Source organism: Rhinichthys klamathensis, unplaced genomic scaffold (genome assembly GCF_029890125.1).
Source record: "Rhinichthys klamathensis goyatoka isolate OS25496 unplaced genomic scaffold, OSU_Roscu_1.1 h1tg000032l_1, whole genome shotgun sequence".
In the NCBI taxonomy this organism is placed as follows: Eukaryota; Metazoa; Chordata; class Actinopteri; order Cypriniformes; family Leuciscidae; genus Rhinichthys; species Rhinichthys klamathensis.
Genome location: NW_026606581.1, coordinates 2703717 through 2725517, shown reverse-complemented (window position 1 = coordinate 2725517; position 21801 = coordinate 2703717). Strand labels below are relative to the sequence as shown.

The window sequence follows — 21801 nt, the reverse complement described above, 5'->3', positions numbered from 1 at the left end:
TTAACTTGTAACTTTTAAAATGTTAAATTATTCTTATTACCGTTTTTGACACATGACACTTCTGGTTTGTAATGTTTTCTTTTCAGTACTTGTCATCTACTGTTTTCAGCATGTATTTAGTGTAAACTAAACTATGCACACATGTCTGTTGTATGCATGGTAACAACATACGCCAGGTGACAGGGAATGTTTTGAGCTTTGTAAAAGCAATAAGCCTGGTGTACAAAAATGACAAACTTCAAACCCACCATAGTCCACCATAGGTTTATATTATGCATTGGCAGTGGCATGCTCCACATGTGTCGTGTTAACTGCCTCTGTTCCTAGGAAATCACACATATGACGTAGTGCGCTTGAGGCAGAGATTTATCTTTTTCTGTCTCTCTCCTCTTTTTTTCCCCACCCCTCCCCCTCCCCTCCTTTCAGTTTTTCCTCCCCTCCCTCCAGCACACAACATGAGGCACGTGTCAGATCCTAGACAGTGTGCAGACTTGAAAGAAAGCTCTGTTTATGGCTAGATGACAGCTTTACAGTGGATCTAAAGCTGATCCGCAGCAAGGTGTGAAAATATATGTGCGCGTGCGGTCCTAGGTGACGCTGGCAGTGTGAGATCCTACACCAGCTTTCGCTCTCTGCGGAGCTGTCATCGGCTGCATCCCGCAGGCCTCCCCTGCAGATTATGGCTCTTCTTTCTTCTAAACCAATTATCACCCTCCGTCTGTTTGTGCTGTGGCTGGAATCGCCACACAGTAGCCGGTAGCATGATCAGCCCCAGGCTGAACCACTTAGTTTTAATTTACACAAATGGTGGTGGGAGTTACTGTTGTGGAATTATTATTGAAAATAAACATGCTCTTGCTGTATGGGCCAGCATTGCACTTTCACTCTCGGTCCGTATTTTGCTTTGGTCTTCCCCTCTGTGCGGTAGAAACCCGAGCCCTTCGGCTTCCACACACCAATTAGTTCAGAGCTGGAGATCCGTCTGTGAATTGGCTCGGAGTCTACTTGAAATGTTATGAACGTTCACTTGCGTCATAATGTAGCATGTGTGAATCATCATAGAAAGACAGTACTAATAGTTTTAGATCACATATTTAAATAGCTTGATTGTGCATAATTATTTTACAGTATGTCTTGGTCAGCGATTTTATAGAATTTTTTTAGCATCAGGTAAGCAGACCTCTTGAGTAAGTTTACACTATCGTTCTGTAAGATTTTTGAAAGAAATCTCATTCTCACCTTTTTAAAAAAACAATACAGTAAAAACATTAATATTGTGAAATATTATTACAATTTAAATATATTATAAAATGTAATTTATTCCTGTGATGGCAAAGCTGAATTTTCAGCATCATCACTCCAGACTTCAGTGTCACATGATCCTTCAGAAAGCATTCTAATATGCTGATTTGTTGCTGCTTTTAACATTTCCTATTATTATTGTCATTGTTGAAAACAGTTGTGCTGCTTAATATGTTTGTGGAAACCATGATACGTGGGTGTTTTTCAGGATTCTTTGATGAATAGAAAGTTTTTTGTCTGCTTCCACTAATCTATTAAAAATACACAGAAATGCATATATCTGGTGATTAACGCATAGTTTTTATAGTAGATTCGTTTGAAGGTTCTGATTATGTTCAGACAACCAGTTTCCAAACAGAAATGTTGTATGAATGTTTCCTGTAAACGTAAAAAATAAAAATAAAAGGCTTATGTTCCTTTACATTACATACATTTATCTTACAGTACCGGTCAAATAAATTCTGAAGGATCATGTGACACCGAAGACTGGAAAATTCAGCTTTGCATCACAGAAATAAATGATATTTTAAAGTATATTAGAATAGAAAACCATTATTTTAAAAACAATATTACTGTTTTTTCTGTATTTTTATTTTTCTGTATTTTTATTATTAAGACCCATATTTATCTTTTATGGCTTTAAGCCCTGAAATGATCCACATTCACTAGACAAAACCTACAGTAAAGTATGGCAGATTTGATGTCCATTTTGTATTGATACTTTTGTGTATCAGACATAATGATGAACCCCTGTAAGAAACCAATATAGTCATCACATATTTGCCCCCATTTGAAATATTTCATGAAATAATAGTGTTAATAGTATACAAATGATTACATGTCAGTATCTCCTGTAGTTCAAATTCAAATGATCCGATCAGTTTCCAAGCTACTTCTTCTGCAGTAATCACTGCAGGCAATTAGCAGATTGTGCTCCTTTTACTCTGTCTGTCTTGTTTGATTTCAAGCAAAAGCACATGAAACGTCCCTGCATGCTTCTCATGTCCTCACTCCTTGATTTACGAGGCTAGAACTGTTGTGCCTTCCCGAACCAATGTCAAGGGTAAAGTCTCGAGAGGCAAGTGACAATATTTGCAGATCAAGCATTCAGGTTGTTGACAAGGGACAGAACAGGTAGAGCTCAAAGTCCCCCGGGCCACCGTATCCTCGGCAGTATAAGATTGCAACTGTGCACGTTCTTACAGCTGATGAAGACCGAAAAGTAAAGATTCCATACGTTTCCCCGTCAGCCCTGTGATTCATTGACGGTCGCCCCTATAACAGGGATGAAACATTTTACCTCATTATCCAATTTGGTTAATGTATCATTTCCTTCCTCTCCTTTTGTTATGTTGAAGGATGTGGCTATGAGTTGAATGGAAGAAATGGGGTTTGATGCAAATAAAAGACAAATCACACCTATACAAACTCCAGCAGCTGGACCCACACGTACCTAAATGTGTGAGCATTTGCTTATGAGGTCCAACTGCGTGCTTACATTTAGAGTCAAATTGGCATTCAGGGATAGTCAAACCAGGCGTAGTCAAATGGGGTCTTAAGTGCGTGTGTAACAAATTGGAGCTTTATCTCACCACCTGATGTTTCTTAGACTGACCACACCCGGGAAACACGCGGCCGGCCTTTGCATGCGCCGCAAGGGGGGCGACGGGAGGGGGGGCTTCCGTTTCGGCCAGACAAAAGCCCACTCTGCCAGACACTTTCATTTGACACAATGCCTCTCTGTTGCCGTTTCACCAGACAAGTGAGGCTTGTGACACCTGACACATCGTGAGGCTGGTGAAATAGAGATTGTTTGTCATCCGATGAGATGTGTCGTAGTAATTAGCCGTGGGTCAGAGCTTTCAGAGTGGCGGTCACGGCGTGGGCAAATTTGCTCGCGCTAATCGCATCATCTCTGTTCGCAGAAACGATAATATTTACACCCCAACTAAATCAGCCGAGGACATCTCTGTTGACTACTGGGGCATGTTTTCACAATACAACGACAGAAGTTCACATGCAGCTGTCACGCTACTCTGTCCACCCTGTCCACACACACGTGTGTTCAATATCAATACATGCTAGAACTGATACTGAGAAATCTGTTTCATTCTCGCCACCCCCTCTCGGGATGTATCAACACTCTTATACACACACACACACACACATACACACACAAATGGATGTTACATGATATAAAGCAGTTATTAGTAAGGCTGTTCATTTTAAAGGGATAATGAAAATGAAAATTCTGTCACCTAATGTTGTTCTAAACTAAAACTTGTGTGACTTTCTTTTGTGGAAGATAAAAGATCACTCCTCTTGGTGCTTATCAAGAGCAGGCGAAAGGACACTTTTTGTAATGCCAATTTAATCTGTTTTTATAATGACTTGTTTTTTCAAAAAAGCTCTACAGTTAATTAATCCATTAAGTATCATGAACTAACATCCAACAACAACCATTTTTAACGCATGTATTAATCTACACACCACTGTTCAAAAGTAAACAGTAAAAGTACAGTAAAAACAGTAATATTGTAAATATTACCACAATATAAAATAACGTGTTTCTGTTTTAATTATATTTATAAAATATTTTATATATTTAAGTTCAATAGAAAATGGTTTATTTGAAATAAAAAAGCTTTACTGACATATTTGATCAATTTAATCCATCTTTGCTGAATAAAACTATTCATTTTTAAACAAACAGAAAAAAATATCTTACTGACCCCAAACTTTTGAACTGTTTTGTAGATTCATTTATAAATATTGTAATGCCTTTTTTCATTCATGTATGCATGTACTGTACTTTAAACTTGAAATGTCACAAATGTATTTGTAGATGTAGAAAGAAAATTAACAATAACCTAGTTTAATAATTGCTGTTAAAGTATTGTCCATTGTTAGTTTATGATTTCTGATGCATTGTTATTAATGTTAACAAACCAAACTGTATTGTGGCTTAAGTGTTTCCAAATTATTGATATTGATAGCAGTTTAACTGGATTAATTTGAATATTAAGCGTATCATGTTATTAATTGACATTTTATTGATTTATGATATTTTATTGAATGTTTTCTAAATTATTCGTTAAAATACTTATGACTGCACTTATTTAATACCATATTTAATCTATATTTTTTATGTTTCCAGATAAACCAAGTTCTAAACAAAAGAGTATAGTCCTCATTCTTAATTTTAGTTCTTAAATGGACACTGTGTGGACTTCAAAGCATAAAAGCAAGTCTTTAATAAAGTTTGGCTAATACAGCTCTAAAAAGAGTGACCTGATGATTTCAAGCATCAGCATTAACCATCCAACTAACCTATTGTATCACCACACAATAAATCCAATGACTGACCTTTTTGACATATACTGAAACTACACGCACAATCCTAGGTAAATGTTAGCTCTTTACCATACTGCAGAGTTTTTGTATGAGAGAATGAGAAGGGAAAAGAAAAGCTCAGGTGTTTCGCCTGCTCGGGCTTGTCCTGACTCTCAGATTGACAGAAAGCAAAACAGAGTCAGGTTTCAGCTTCAGAAAAAGTGCACGTGCTCTCCAAACAATGTCTGCTTCTCAAAGTGCACATGTCTGCGTTTAGGGGTGGTGAGAGTGGCCCGAAGCATTGATCAGACTGGAATCTCAAAATACGGACTCTTATTTTGGACACCGTTGGCTTCAGCAGGATGTCAATGTCCATCACATACTATAATATTTCAAATAAAATATTGGACTGTCACACATAAAAAGTCATTTTGTTCTCTTAAAAAGTTACAACATGGTTAGCCAACACAAGTAGTCTTGATATAAGTTATGGAGATATCTAGATTAATTCAAATTTATTTCAGCTTTCTAAGGGCACGTTTACACGACAACGATGCACTAAAAACAGAAACGTTTTTCCTTTGTTCCTTTCTCGTACAGACTACACCATTGGCAAAATGATTACAATTCACACACGCTTATAGACTGAACACGTAATACGCATGTGCATGACGTCACCGTTTTCACGAAATTCGTGTTTTTGTAGTTTACACAGAAATGATAACTTGAAATGAAATGGAAAAACTTGCACTTTGTAACCTGTCTTCAAAAGTTTGCATTTTCAGGCCCCCAAAATGTGGTTGTCGTGTAAAAGAATGGCCAAAACACATAAAAAGCTTTACGTCAAACGGCCCCCTAAGTAGATTCAAATGAGAAAAGATATTAGATGATGCTGTTGAAAGACAAAGACTGTTTTTTGGTTAATTTGCTTATCGTACAGACACCTGTCGAGGGTTACAGTTCTATTTGCTGTTCTAACACTAAAATCTGATAAGTATCCCTTTACAGGGTTTTTTTTTAAGCAATACTATGACAGTTACACTTTCTTATGAACTCATTATTAATTATATAGCACAAGGCAAGCTAAAGAATCGCACCCATTTTGACACAAACACCTGAAGAGGATTTGACTCAATGTCTCGAGCTTTTTAGACATTTGAAACCTAGAAATGTAGTTCCTTTGGTTCCTTTTGTTTTTCATTTATAAATGCTTGTTTGTGTGTTTAGACCAGTTTAACCTGTTCTGGTTTGGAAACAGTAATGCTTTACAACCGAAGCTGAGCTCAATGCATGATAATGGGGGTGGATTTCCATAGAATTGGCACATCAAAGTAGGATTCAGCATTCCTGTGTGGCACCATGGGTCAGGATGGGAAATAGTTGTAAATATAGTATTAGTCACATCTCTGTAGGCTACATGGGGTTAGTATCATGATGGTAGTTGAACAAACTGGTTATGGGATCAGTTTTGAGATGACAAAACCAAACCAATCAAATCCGGCTTTGTTGGTATCATGATGCTGATCATCAACTTCCTATATGGCAACTTTCAGGCTTTGATCCTGAGTTCCTGGAGCGCATGCACGTGAAAGTGTGACATCAGTGGTGCAAACTAAACTGAAACGGCTTCATGGTATAGGCCCCTGGTCATTTACTTAAGCCACCTTAACACATTGTATGGATTGCACCAATAAGGATTAAGATAAACATTCAGTTGTGCCAAACCTTAAAGCTCTAAATAAATAAATGGTTACATTTAAATCTGCTTGATTTTAATTCTACACTCTAGAAAAATGGTTCTAAACAGTACCAAATTAGGGTTCTTCGGCTTGTAACAATAGCAGAACCCTTTTTGGTGCTAAGTAGAACCCTTTCTATAAGGTTCCATAAAGAACCATGCTTTGAAAGTGCTATATCCCTTAATGGTGTTATAAATAACCTTTTCAGCAATATTTATTTTCATTAATATTATGAATATTATTAATATTACTATTATTTTTATATAGTATGTATTAAAATAGTTTTTTATTCCTCTATCTGCCTGGTCTTATTATGCCTCTATTTGGGTTTTACATAAAAAACAGCATGTTGTGTCAATTGGGTACTTTTATTTTTTATTCTTGACGTGGCAGATTGTAGTAAAAATGACAGTGCTCTACAGTACAGTTGTTAGCTGAATACATTAATAAATAACAATTGACATTGAACACGATATAGATGTAATGAAGACCAAGTTCCAGTAAAATATCTTCACACTCCTCTGTCTTTACGTCCTTCATTATATGTGTATTCTGAGTTTCTCTCTGCAGATGAGGAGGTTATGGTACGTGACAGCATCTGAAATACACAATTTAGTTTAGAGTTACATCGTGTCTCTTCCATTTGATTATGTAAAAACAATTTGTTCATGAAGGCTAAAATTAGCAAAAATGGACAGTATACTGTATGAGCCCTTTACCATGTTAAAAGGAAAAAGTGATATAAAGTTATGGGATATCTTTAATGTTTTTTGTGACTGGGTATGGCATAAAGTCATTATTAAGAAAAAAATCAAACAATATGGATCATAAATTCCATATCTGTTACTTACTTTGTGGAGAAGAGAAGATGAGTATCCTTAACTGAACAGAGCTGCTCACACTTACATGTTTGTTAAACTAAAACGAGAAAAAGACATGATTGTTAGGAAACGATTGTTACAATTTTTAAAGTTATAATTTATAGACATTTTAAGAATGAAATCATTTACCTGTTGAGAGTATGCTGACAGTCTGTGTAGTTGTATAGCTGAGCTCCAGGAAATCAGTAAAAAGGTGGCTTTAACAGTTACAGATTTGAAAAACAAAAAGGCGGGAATAAGAGCTCTGAACTCTAACACAAAGAACCATTTCAGCATATGAAGGGTTCTTCAGAACGATACGGTTCTAAATAGAACTGTTACTACATGTAAAGAACTTTTAAAGGACCATCTTTTTTTAGAGTTAAGCCTGTATTTAATTTAATCCCAGTTAGGGATTAATTTTAACAGCTAAAGAAGTTTACTTTATTTATTTTTTTATAAATGTTTGCACTTATTTAATGGACATGGGGAAAATATTCAATATTATTATTATTATAAAAATATTTGAACTACAATTACACACTGTGACCATTATCTGTCCCACTGTCTAAATGCAGCAAATATTTTTCATTACTTGTGAAATTGAAACTGCAAACGCACTGATCCAACATTTTTCACAGTCCACTTTATCAGCCTGTTATGCCAACGGTGATAGTGAAAGTAGGTGCTTAACCTTTTCATTTTCTGTTCTTTTTATATGAGGTGACCATTTTTTCCTGACCTGTTACCAAAATGTCTAAATGTAGTTTGATTCGTTGTTTTGTTTGAGTCATTTTTTTCTTTGGTTAATCATAGTTAAGTTTAATGAATGCAGTCAGCACAACAATATTTGTAAAAAAACAACAACAAACAAAAACATTTTTCCATTTGTTTCTTTACTGCATACATAATTGGCCAAATAGACATTTAAATGTTGCTTGTCCATAAATCTTTATTTATTTATCATGTTTTTCAAACTCCAATAAGTGATGTCTTTTCCTCAACAGAGTGTATGGCTTCTACAAGGGAATCCTTCCCCCAATTTTGGCCGAGACCCCAAAGAGAGCAGTGAAGGTAACAGGAACCACATTTGACTTCGAGCTTAAACTCATCACTTAAACCATAGATGCTCTGATCTTTGCAACCTGGCCTTCCGAGTGTAAACATATACACACAGACCACATACGTTTGCCCTCAATGTACCGGCTCTATCCAGGAGGATCAAAAACACTCATCCCCTCTCTATGTTTGTATTCATGCCACATGTGTTTGCCGTTGAGAACTCCCAATATTGACCTACATGGCCAGAGATTGCTACCGGCCTCACTTTAGTATCATGTATAAACAGTACATATATACACTCTTGAGTTTAGATGAGTACTTACTGTGGCTTTAGGCCGTTGGTGCACTCTTGAGTTTATATGAACACTTACTGTGGCTTTAGGCCGTTGGTTATGGGTGTCTGAAAGGAGGGCGAGCACATTAATGTCTCACTTTTCTAATCTAAAACAACATCTGGAAGGGGTTTAATTCCATTATTGGAAAGTCCTGGATTGGTAGACTCAACAAGCTTTAACAGTTTACCATGAAGGGTTTGTCCACCTTAAAATTCACATGAAAATGTGAATGTCATCATGTAATCATTCTCATGTCGTTTAACCCATTTTTTAATGCCACATTTGTCATTTTGGAGCTTGGCGGACCCCGTTCTCATTCACTTTATATTGAAATAGTGGCCAGGATATTTTTCAAAAATCCTTTTGTAAGACGGATTTGGAACGACATGAGGGTGAGTAAATGATGACAGAATTTTCAATTCCTTGAACACTGATCAATGAATTTACTTGACGCTCCACATTTGTTGATTTTAAAGCTACTAAACAGGCTTGGTGTACTATACAGGCCCTGGCATCCATCAGTCTTACTCAATGTTTTATTATCTAATATCTGTCAAGCTGAGCAAAGCCTTACTAATATAAAGAATTATACGCCATCGTCTGTGTGTGCATTTATATTTGCGCAGTGTCATGTTGACAGCTTGAGTGTTCTCATTCACTACAGTTGAGCTGTGTTTGCTTTGGGTGTGAGCATTCATCTTGTCTGCGTGCATGTATGTGAATGTATGTAGCGTTTGAAAACACTTCCTGACAGGTTGTCCTGATCTTCTTTGCAGTTTTTTACCTTTGAGCAGTACAAGAAGCTGTTGAGCTTTAGTCCTTTATCACCCGGCCTGGTAAGTCATCTGATACAAGCGAGATACACACACACACACACACACACAGTCATTGATACTATACACGCAATCACATTCACAGTCAAGCGAAGCACTCTCCTCATTACATGGCGTGCTGGCAGCGGGAACGAGGTGTAATCGAGACAAATGCTCCTCAGCGAGGCGTGTGAGAGATAGCCCATTACTTTGACAGCAGTCTATCAGTGTGGCAGCAGGCTTGACGGCTGAGCCCGAGGGCGAATCCCAAATCCACAGCCTTGTCGAGCAAAACATTCACCTGCCTTATCAATCACACCTGTCTCCGCCCACTAGCTTGAGATGTCAATCCACACAGAGCCCACAGGCGCTGGGAAGAGTGATGTATGGAGTGTGTGAGAGGCGGAGAGGATGAGTGAGAGCGTCTGCACATCTGTAAGTGAATTCAAGAGAGCGATTGAGCTGTGACTCCTCCCCCCACCGGCCCAGATGAAATGACTCGTATGATTGATTCAGATGTATGCGGTAATATGACAAATAAGAATCGAAAGAGCGGATGGCTGGCTCTGTAAACACGGTCAAGGAGATGTCGGGTTTTGAGACAGAAATGAGTAATGAAGCTCTCACACTGACTTGCAGTGTATGTATGCACTAGCATGGATACATGGCTACGCATGCACAAACACAAAAAGACTAAATTTGCGAGTGTAATCATCACACACACATTTTAGAGGTATTAATCGAGGGTGTGGGTGTGTACTATCCCCAGCTTACCTTATACAAACACACTCAAATATCTCCTTTGTCACTCTTCAAGTAGGCCGGAAGCCTGCTGACATACAGGTCAAGTGCTTGAATGGAAATCATAAAAGTAAAACCCAACCGCACATTTATTTAATTTTTTATAGCAACATTAATCACTTCTAATTAATGATTAAGTGTATCTACATAAAACGGATCTGCATGATTAATTATAATTAATTCAAACATTTATTTAAATTAATTTAGTTGATTAAATTGATTCAGTTCAGTTGATGTTGAAGAAATAGATATTATATATAATATAAATAGAACATGATATAATATATTTATATTGTGTGTGTATAAGGATCGAAAGGATACACAATGCAGATTTATTTTTACTGCCATCTTTGGTAATTTACCAATAATTCTGGCCATATATACCGGTATATAGATATATGATCAGCAATATTTTACATTGTCGACTAAAACGTTATTTTCATACATTAAAATTGTGCCATTTTAGTATGGATGGATGGATGGATGGTGTGGCAAAATATGGACTAAACTAAAAAATGACATTTTCATCAAAGTAGAAAAAAAATCTATGACTAAATCATAACTATGTTAAAGTGAACACTGCTGTTAATTTGGGGTAGAGTCGATGCCTCTTTTCATTTTTGTATGAAAATATGAAACCATTTGCTCCATCATACAGTTGAGTTGATCTGTCATTGCAACAAATGAAGTAATTTGTCTTTGTCTCAGTCATTTTGTCTGAGCCGGTTCATTCATCTTTGATTCCTGTCTGCGTTTCCTTTCTAACCCCTGCGAATGATTGACGCTGGCAGTTTCATTCATTTATTTGTAGGTTAAAGTCAAACTCTGCGTCTGGACAAACACGTTTCTGAAGAAGAAGTGTCACAGTAGCATTGTTCCTTTGAGTTATGAGACTTGTGTGACATACCTTTCGTCTGTTCTGAATTAAACACAGAACGACTTTCACTAAACTCTTTGTGTCTTTCTCGTTTGTCATGTGGCGTCATGTTCTCTTGTGATGTAATTCTGCCTGCTTCAATATGCTAGGCTCTCTCTGTGGCTGGCCTGGGGTCAGGGTTAACCGAGGCACTGGTTGTAAATCCATTTGAAGTAGTGAAAGTGAGCCTACAGGCCAACAGGGATTCATTCAAAGTGGTAAGAGGCTACAGCTGTTGATTCTCGTTTTGCTATTGTTTTTGCCTTTGTCTTGTCACAAAATGTCTTGGTCATTCATTTTGAGGGTGCTAATGTTTTTGCTCTCTGTGTTTCTCCATGCAGCAACCCTCTACGTTTGAACAGGCCAGAACTATTATAAACGCAGACGGCTTTGGCCTCCGTGGCCTTAATAAGGGCCTGACCTCCACCCTTGGACGGCATGGCATTTTCAACATGATCTACTTTGGTTTCTACTTCAACGTTAAAGATGCCATACCTGCCAGTCAGGTAAACAAAGGCAGATACAGTGTCCCCAAAAAACTATTTAGACACTTAAAGGGACAGTCCACCCAAAAATGAAAATTCTGTCATCATTTACTGACCTTTATGTCGTTCCAAACCTGTATAACTTTCTTTCTTCTGCGCAACCCAAAAAAAGATATTTTGAGGAATGTTTAAATTATTTTTGCTCATACAGTGAAAGTCAATGGGGTCCAAAACAACTGATGTCAACTGTACTCAGATTCAAGGCATCTGCAGAGCTTTCCTTACAACAAAGAATGAGATATATGTTTGACCATATATCTCTTTTTGTCATACGGTGAAAGCAGCTTTTTACATTGACATGTAAAAGATAAATGCAGGTATATCTATTAAGAGAAATATGGATGTGATTCAAAAGGAAATTAAGTTTTCCCTAAATGTTTATAGGAAACATGCACACATTCATACAACATGCTGTTTTGTTTGGATACAAGTTGCCCTGTACATATAAGTACAACATATTAAGGGGTGGTCGCCGGTCACAATACACTTTTTATTTCATTAACTACAATTGATATGAATGCAAAAGATGAAGTCTGGGAACGTAAGCTCACCTGAACTTTTGCATTTCGCTGCATTCCAAAGTTCAAGTTTGGTAAACTCTGACCTGTAAATTCATATCAAGTGAAGACGTGTGATCAATAGAAGACTGATACATCACGATGTAAATTAAAATAACAAGCTTTAAAGCTGCAGGTTTGTAGCATTACAGGAAAGTGCAGTACATTGTAATTTTAGAATTTTTATTATTTGTTATGTTTCATTTATATATTTAAAAAAAAATGCTGCACAGCATGACATCATATCGTGACTTTTGTGGTGTCCAAAGAAATTTTGAGTGCTCAAAGTCTAGTGTGACCTCCCCTTTAGTGAGAAACCCATCAAACACATACACAAATCATTTTGTGTATCCGTTTATCACCACATACATTTCTCAAACTTTTCAGGTGGCACCTATAAGAATCCTATTAATTTTAACATATATTTTCAGTATAGGACGACATTATCTATATTGAAAACAGAATATTTTTCAGATTCTGTCCAAACAGAAATGTCAAATTTTTAATTAATACATTTTTCGAATGTATTTCCTTCACATTTTTTTCTTTATATTATATACATATAACATATACATAATAAATAAAAAACTCATCTGTATCTTTCTCATGTGCTTACGTCACATGAATAAGTTGTTTTCATATCTCGAAAACTACAGTGAGTGTAAAATATATGTTAATCTCAGAACTTTTTCATTTGAGATCCAAGTCTAAAAGTAAGAGCTTTTTTCTCATACGCATCCACAGGCTGAAGACTGAACATGTAGCTTGGCGAATTAAAGGAGGGATCAGTCATGCACATTAACAGAGTGAGAGGGAGGAGGAGAGGAGCTGCTAAGATAAACCTCACTAATACCTTCCCTGTTTGCTCTCCATCACATCCTCAAAGGTTCAGATTACACATCCGGCAGGGCTCAACTCCCAAACAAAAGTTAATTTTGTTTAATAGAAACGTTACCATACGCCTGCTCCACATGTATAAACTGGAGCATTAGATTTACTCAAATGAACTAATTGGAAGCAGACTGAGGTATTTGTTGGGGGGAGAGTTACAGTTGAAATCCTACTGAAGATTTGTATTCCCCCTTCATCTGGCGCTAAGATCGTCATTGCCTGAGAAGCCAGAAACCTCCAGTGCTCAATCATGCGAAAGGGCAGAGCTCACCAACCCTGATTTGACTGTCTATTGCAAATGATCTCAGGGAAGTGTATGGCTTTTTAGGTATGAGCATCTACTTTTCCTATCTATTTTCAAAGAAGCCAGTCATTCTATTGGGATTAGGATCCAAATCAATGATCCTTCTCCAGGGGTGTCAATCCATCAACCCTCACAGACTTCAAGATTTAAGCAGCATTTGCTATGAAACCGACGACTCCTTTCTGTGAGCATTCGGGACAGTGTGCTGCAAATGTAATGTCGTTGAAGGGAGTGTTTGGTGTGGAAGCTATACTTAAGGCGGAGCTCTGTTGTTGCACAGCCATGCTCCTCCCCTATAATGCGATGTTCAGGTTTAGTTGTCGATCTTGCGTGTCACTGCTGGGCTTCTGTCATTTGTAAAAAATATCCTGGCCAATTAGATGTCAGAGCTGCGCTGGTTCGGGCTTCTTTTGGTACAGTAATACGCCAGTGTCGAGTCGCAGCCCAATTACCCAAATTGGCCCCATATGCCTCCCAGTCTGCCTGTATGGACTCTGTTTATAAATCCTCTCCCAAAGTTTGCCTTTGGTCACATGACCCACTTCAGCCAATTGTAGAGCCTCGCTCTTCTAATGAAACGCTAATCTGCGCCCCGCTACCATAAAATGATCTGAGCTTATATTTCAGCTCTCGTATTCTCTCGCTTCTTTTTTTTTTTTTTTTACTCCTTCCTCGCTCGTTTTTTTCCATCTCCATTTTCATATCTCTATTAGCTCTTTTATCTGCTTTACGTTTGTCTCTGTGTTTGTTAATTTGCATTTTCGTATCAACTAGAGTGTTATCTCAAAATTTTGAATTTTATGGCTCTACCTATAAAACTGTCATCAAACAGTAACTGTTTTATTTGTCATTAAAGGCAATTGACAACTCTTGTGGCATTATGTTGATACTACAAAAACTTATTTTGACTTGTACCTTGTCCCTTTCTTTAATAAAAGCAAAAGGTACTGTGAGGCACTTACAATGGAAGTGAATGGAGCCAATCCGGAAATGTTAAAACTCACTGTTTCAATAATATAGTGACAAGACGAAAACAATATGAATGTTAAAATGATTTTAGTGTGAAAAAAATCTTGTATTAGTCTTTCCTGTGTAGTTATATCCAATTTTACAACCCTTTTTTAAGGGACGAGTCCTTTTTTTGTGGTAATCAACATTGTCCCACAAGTGCAGTTTGAACTTGTAGAGTATTCCTCTCTTTAGACCAGAAAATGCGAAAAATGTGTGTTGATCATCATTATTCATTGTATAAACAAAAGGCCTCTCTCTCTTTACCTTGAATTTATCTCTCTGTCCATATGCCAGGACCCTCGACTGGAATTCATGAGGAAATTTGCCATCGGTTTGGTTTCGGGAACAGTCTCGTCCTGTGTGAATATTCCTTTTGATGTCGCTAAAAGCCGTATACAGGGTCCTCAGCCTGTTCCCGGGGAGATCAAGTACCGTAGCTGCTTTCAGACCATGGGCCTTGTGTACCGTGAAGAAGGGTAAGGCCTGAGTCTACACCATCACCCAACAACTACAGGTGTCAGAATTACACCCGGCAGGAGATGTTAAACCAACCTCAACTGCTACGAGGTTCACCTACAAGAAAAATGACACAACATTTTGTGTTTATCCTCTGCCCACAGGGGACAAGAGGGCAAGTTTTGACAACCGGCATATTTAAGCACCCTCTAAATAGCAGTGTAATTATGTTGTCATATCCGGGAATTGTACTTTGTGTCACTTCTTCTGTCTAGATGTATTTATATTACATAAACTTCTTTTTTTTAGTGGATACTTGATATGAATCCATAAACTGGATATGGGTTATGTTTATGTTTATTCCATTTCTCTATACCGTGTGCATATAACATCCTAAAACTCAATACATGCAGTAATAACTGGGTCAATATTATAAGGCTCAATTATGATATAAGGTTTGATATAAGGCATAAAGTAAAAAATATCAGGGAGCTACAATTATGCTGCATAACCTTTCATTATTATAATTTTTTTATGTTTTGCTGTGTATTGATATTTGAAGAAAAAAGAGTCAGAAAAAAAGAATTTGAACAATTGCTTAAATTGGCATTTAAGGATTTTATGCAATAAGAGCTTGTGTACATTCATTGAAAAGCTGTTGTTTCTTATAGTGGAGACTCTAATAGTGCCCATAGCGTCCCTCTGTCTCTCTCTCCTTCTGAATTGACAGGCCTCATGGGAAGCTGTGAAAGAATCAGTAGTTTTATGGCCTTGATTGGCCCCGTTCACCCTGTACAAAGGGAACGGCAACTCGTTTGTTATTAGAGGCAGGGAATTGAGGCCTGTACTTGTGTGTGTGTGTGTATTAAAGAGAGAGACACTGAAGCTGTTTTAGTTTTAGGGGTGCTGAGAGGGTACCCCATCCTGTCCAGCCCTCTAACACGACACAGTCCTGGCTAATTAGTGGTCCCTATGGGAGACGTCGTTAAGCAGGTCCTAACGAGGCGCGCGGCGCTCAGCGGGTCAGTCTAATCAGACAGCGGGGCAGAGAGGAAGTGGCTCAAGCCTTATTAACACCAGCACAAGCAGAGGACAGAGGCTGGGACAGGGAGACGGCCAGAAATCAGCTTGAACGCATTAGGGCAGGTACACAACTAGAACAGCTATTACTGCACTATACCTGATCCAGCTTCACAGACAGACCGAGCCTGAGAGAGAGTTGACTTACAGTACCTTAAATGGAGAGATAAGCAAAAGAAAATGAAAATTCTGTCATCATTTAGGCACTCTCGTGTCGTTCTGAACCGGTATGACCGAATTTCTTCAGTGGAACACAAAAGAAAACGTTTATGCTGCTCTTTACAAAGAAGTGAATTGCAAGCTCCAAACAGGAATCAAACATAAAAGTTCCAATAAAGTCATCCGTATGACTTGATTCTTCTGAAGCCACGTGATAGATCTGTGTGAGAGAACAATCAAAACCACAGAACTTTTGTTCATCTTAGAAGCACAAATAAAGATACTTTTAATGAAACCTGAGAAATTTACCTCCATTGAATGTCAATTCCACCAAAACTTTGACTTTTGAAAAAGTTCATAAAAGGATTGTAAAAGCAATCCATATGCACGTCAAATATGGTAAACGGAAGCTCCACGTTTGAGCTTGCTCAAGAACTCGAGGTTTGTTCTCACGTGTCAAGCAAGTATGACTGAGCGTTTGTTTGCCATATTGATGAGCTCTATGTAAATGCGTGTGAATAAAAGACAAAATTAAAGCATTTTCAAACTTGCCTTGTGAGAACCAATTGCATTTGATGTTGTTGATATTTAAATAGCTATTAAAATTTTAGTCCATTACTTTAAATGTAGTGCACAAGTAGTATTGATTATTTTTATGATGCTCTGATTTGCTTTTTGAAGTCACTGCGTTCTGTATGGAAAAGAGCAGCATTAACCTTTTGTGTTCCAAAGAAAAAAGCAAGTCATACGGGCTTATAACTACGTCATTAATTTACAGTAAATGTAACTGTCTAACATTTTATTTCTGCAGATATCTTGCCTTATACAAAGGACTGATACCCAAGATAATGAGGCTTGGACCAGGTAACATAAATTAGTATATAGTTTTCCTATATTAAAGGGATAGTTCACCCACATATGAAAATTCTATCATCATTTACTCACCCTCATGTCGTTCCAAATCTATATGATTTCCTTTCTTCCGTGGAACATAAAAAAAATTATTTTGTCCATTCAATGGAAGACAGTTTTCCCCAAAACTTGTTTAGCTACTAAAATTCTTCAAAATAGATAGTGTTCTGTGGAAAAAAGGAGGTTATACAGGTTTGGAATAAGGGTGAGTAAATGATGAAATTTAATATTTAGTGAACTATAACATTTGACAATTATCCATGACTATTAATTGACATTTACTTTCTGAATATAGGAGGCGCAGTTATGCTGCTGGTTTATGAATATGTATCTGGCTGGTTGCAGAAGAACTGGTGATAATCTGCACATCACCATCAGTCTTTACTCCATCGTCCCCCAGGTCTATCAAACAGAGTTCCTCAGCAATCACACTACCTCTATCAAAATCACAGTTCATCAGACATGTGACATGTAGACTCTCCACCATTAATGCTTTACAACAGCACAGTCACTCCCTGGATCTATACTTGACATTCCAACACTTATACCAGAACATATCTGAGAGTTACCTGTCCACGTGCCAGAATATGTAATAACCAGCTCTACACACCCTAACTGAAAATACCAAATAGATACAGCACCTCATTTTTAACTTAAAGGGATAGTTCACCCAAAAATGAAAATTAAGTCATTAATTACTCACCCTCATGCTGTACCAACCCCGTAAGACCTTCGTTCATCTTCGGAACACAAATTAAGATATTTTTGATTAAATCTGAGAGGTGGATCAATCCTCCATAGGCTTCATAAGGGAGTGAAACTTGACGGCCCAGAAAGTCATTGAAGAAAATGTTTAAATATTTCATGTGCCTACAGTGGCTAAAGTATTCTCGTCGCTTGATAAACTTATAGTGGAGCCACTGTAGGCACATGAAATATTTTAACATTTTCTTCAATGAATTTCTGGGCCGTCAAGTTTCACTCCCTTATGAAGCCTATGGAGGAGTGATCCACCTCTCAGATTTAATCAAAAATATCTTAATTTGTGTTCCGAAGATGAACGAAGGTCTTACGGGGTTGGTACAGCATGAGGGTGAGTAATTAATGACTTAATTTTCATTTTTGGGTGAACTATCCCTTTAAATTAAGACTGAATTACTGAAGCCTGAGGGATCCGTCTACTATCTTTGGATGGCTAACTGAGGACTGTGACTTTATTAGATTTAGTTTGTAAATTTGTTCTATGTTGGATTTCTGAGACCAGAATTTCCAATACTCTCAAAGTCAAACTCTAGCAATGTTTCAAAATTCGGAGTGTAAACAACATTTACAATGACACTTCAAAATATGTTCGGCATATCTTACCTAGGAAAAGTTAAATTGGCAAATTTAGACAAAAGCACTAACTGAATTATGGAAATTAAAATTAAACTGAAGTATTCTGTGATTTCAAAAGCATTTTGTCATAAAAAATAATTGTAAAACAGCAATTACAAGGTCTTGTATCCCAAAGTGGTTAAAATCATTCATGCAATGGCTGTGTTTTGCTAATAAACGATAAATCGGTGGAACTGTTTGTTGGTGCCTTGGAAATAAAACTCTTTCATTGTAAAATGGCTAACTCCTGGAGGAAGATTGTAAAAACTACTAATCATTTGCTAGCAGAGTAAATGTTTTTGGAAAAAAAACATATAGCTTTTCAGGATTTTATGAATTTCCATGACTTATTTCCTATAGGCCTGGACTGGAAAATTTTAAAATTCTCAATTCTCATATTTTTCAAGGGTTTCCATAAGCATTGGCCCTCATTTTGAATTTAAATCATCTGTATTTTGAGGTTTGTAACTTGTAATTCTTTGTTACTGGTAATAACAGATTACAGTGGGGGAGGAATCTCTGTGGTGACAATCACTGATTTATTTATTTATTTTTTCTCTCTCTCGTTTTTTTCTTCCTTCATAATCCAGTATGTCATCATATAGCGTCATGAGCCAAGACACTCACTCTCACTCATCTCTCCTGGCCTTCAGGCTGATTCATCATAGCTCAGCACAACTTGAAACAAAACTGAAAAATGCTAATAAAATCTAAACAATCAAGAAGGCCTCTCGATGCTGTCATAATAAAAATATGAAGCGCTGTGGCCTTGTCAGGACAAACAAACTCTGTGTTGCTTAAAGATAACTTGTTGGATAAGTTAAAACAATGTCATCCGTTAAAATCCACCCTGACCAGTTCACATTTCCCTCCTTCTCTTTAAAGGTCATGTTTTATCTAACTTTGTTGACTTAAAGACAGTGAAGGCATTTGTTACACTCCTTCAGTCTGGGTTGCACCTCAGGCTCTCATCCTCCGCTTCAGCTCTTGATTGGTCGTTTGCTGTCAGTCCTTTCAACGCTCTTTTAAAGCTTCTCTAAAACACCAAAGTCTAACAACAACCAGACGCATTTTCAGACTATACTCTTATTTTTCCGCTAAATATTTGAAAGACCTTTTTCCGAGTCATTTGAAGCGACATATCAGATAATTTAGTCTTTTTATATATAATCCCCTAACCTTTCTCTCCATTTGACTTTTTCGCTTGATGTTTTTGTTCGCTGTTTCTTTTTCATGAATGCAGATTGCGAGGTGTTGAGCAGCCAGAGATTCGCTGTAGGCTACCAGAAGAACGAGCAGAAACTGGTGCTTACCTTTGGCTTTGAGCGTTTAAAACATACTAGTTCTAGTACACGAAGGAAAACAGTCTGCTTATGGTCAGCCGGCCTTTAAAGTGAGGCTCGCACCTCGGCCCGGTCCACCCGCAGCCCCTGTGCAGTGTTACCGTGCTCCGTGCTCCTGTCTTCAGCCTGATTGCACACAGTCAGCTTAAGATAACCATGTGACATTTGACTTGACTTTCCATAGGAATTAATTCTAAACAGATGTGGGCGCGTGAGCAAGTGTGTTTTCACTTTCCTCCGTTTCAATGGTGGCTTTAAGATTAAGGTGTTTGTCATGTTTCCTCCTGTCACGACTGCACGTGTGCAGCACCGCCTTAAAAAAAAACACTTTTTCTATTTAATTACCCGTCATAGTGATGTTTAAATTCGATTAATCGTCATGTTTTGACTGTACAGTTCTGTGTGTGTCAAACGCCCAAATGGAATGGACCAAAGTGCCATGTTTTCCTCGAATAGGCTGGTCTCGCCGTGTTCTCCGTGTTCACCCTTGTTTTGAGAGCTTTTTTACGTCTGTTGAGCCTGCATTAAATGAACGGCTGTGATATGTCCGTCCAGTCGATGCATTTGTATTGTCAGCAAAGCCAACGTCCGTATCAATGGCATCAGAATAGGAAAATGGCATTCAAAGCTGTTCATTTGAATAGAATAGGGTCTTGGGGAGTTGGTCTGGCTCATTGTGACATGTGATGGCCTCTATGTGTGGTGGTTTCTTGTCTGCCTTTTTGGTGGTTTATATGTGCTCAAAAACAGCACCGTCCTCGGTCCCGATGCAACGGTCCGTGACCACGGGGTTGGGGTGAAAGTGTTTTCCAAGTCAAATCAGCAGTAGTGCCTACCAGAAGGACTGTTTGCACTGCAACATGTGGGGACTGCGTGTATGTTAAGGACTGAGAGCGTGTTTTTGTGGATTTTCGGCACGGAGGTGGTGTGTTTGTATTGGTTGGGGTCCTGAATATGAAGTATTTTGTTGTGTTTGTAACATATTAAAAAAAAAATGACATGGCATTGAATACAGTGCCTTTCATTTGTTTCTGTTTTGGCCCACCAGAAAAGGGAGGCAGTGGGTGTTTAAAAAGCTTTGTCCCAGTATGACATGCAGCCCACAGTGATATAAGCTTTTCCTTTCTCTTTTAACCTTATCGTTTCACATCAACTTTGACTTTAGACAAAGCTCAGGGGAAAGAGCACTCAGGAATGTGTGGCCATTCATGTAACACCTGAGTGAAAGGCCTTGTAATGGAGTTTGTGCATTCATGTGTGTGTGTGTGTGCGTGTGATTCAGGTAAACCCTATATTATGGGGACAATATGTCCCCACAAATATGGCAATCCTTGACCTTCTGGACATTTTTTGGTCCGCATGAGGAAAACAGCTTCTAAATCTTACTAAGTGATTTTTTTTTTTAAACGTCAAAATGCAAAAAGTTTTCTGTGAGGGGTTTAGGGGATAGAATATAGGCTACAGTTTGTATAGTATACAAATCATTATGTCTATGGAATGTCCCCATAAAACTTGAAACCCCAACGTGTGTGTGCATGCGTTTCTCTTGGTGGGTATATAGAATTTCAAATAAATTCTATGCAAATCTAATAAATTATAAGCAAGTTAATTAAAACAAATAAATTAAGGTATTTTGTCTGCCCCATTCTTCAAAGAAGGTATTTATTTTTGGTAGATGAATAATTCGAACACATGACACATTTAGACTTTTTGTAAAACCAGGGTCTTTTTTTCTTCATTATCTGGCTGAGAATTTTCATGTAACATAAGAATTAAAACTGTTATTAGTTCATCTGCATATAAATATCATTCATCTACTAAATTAATAACAATTGTCTGAAGCATTATTTTTTAAAGGAATCAATATTTTGATGAGCTCTAATCTTTAGTTTTATTATTTCATCATAGCAGATATTATTGTTAACACTATAATAATTAAATGTATGAATATATTAAACTGTAAAATTATTATTTACAGTAGTTATAATTAGTACACTTAATTTGTA

The 21801-nt window shown here is 37.5% G+C and overlaps 1 protein-coding gene across 1 annotated transcript in view; it reads left to right on the top strand.

Annotated features, from left to right (window-relative positions):
• Positions 1–17505, top strand: part of slc25a21 (solute carrier family 25 member 21) — a 101127-nt gene extending 83622 nt beyond the window's left edge. Inside the window, exons 5-11 of the mRNA XM_056245572.1 lie at positions 8242–8308; positions 9408–9467; positions 11271–11378; positions 11502–11666; positions 14763–14944; positions 16975–17027; positions 17371–17505. Of these exons, the coding sequence (XP_056101547.1) occupies positions 8242–8308; positions 9408–9467; positions 11271–11378; positions 11502–11666; positions 14763–14944; positions 16975–17027; positions 17371–17432 (697 nt within the window). The 3' untranslated portion in view covers positions 17433–17505. The remainder of the gene's footprint in view (positions 1–8241; positions 8309–9407; positions 9468–11270; positions 11379–11501; positions 11667–14762; positions 14945–16974; positions 17028–17370) is intronic.
• The last annotated feature ends 4296 nt before the right edge of the window (positions 17506–21801 follow it).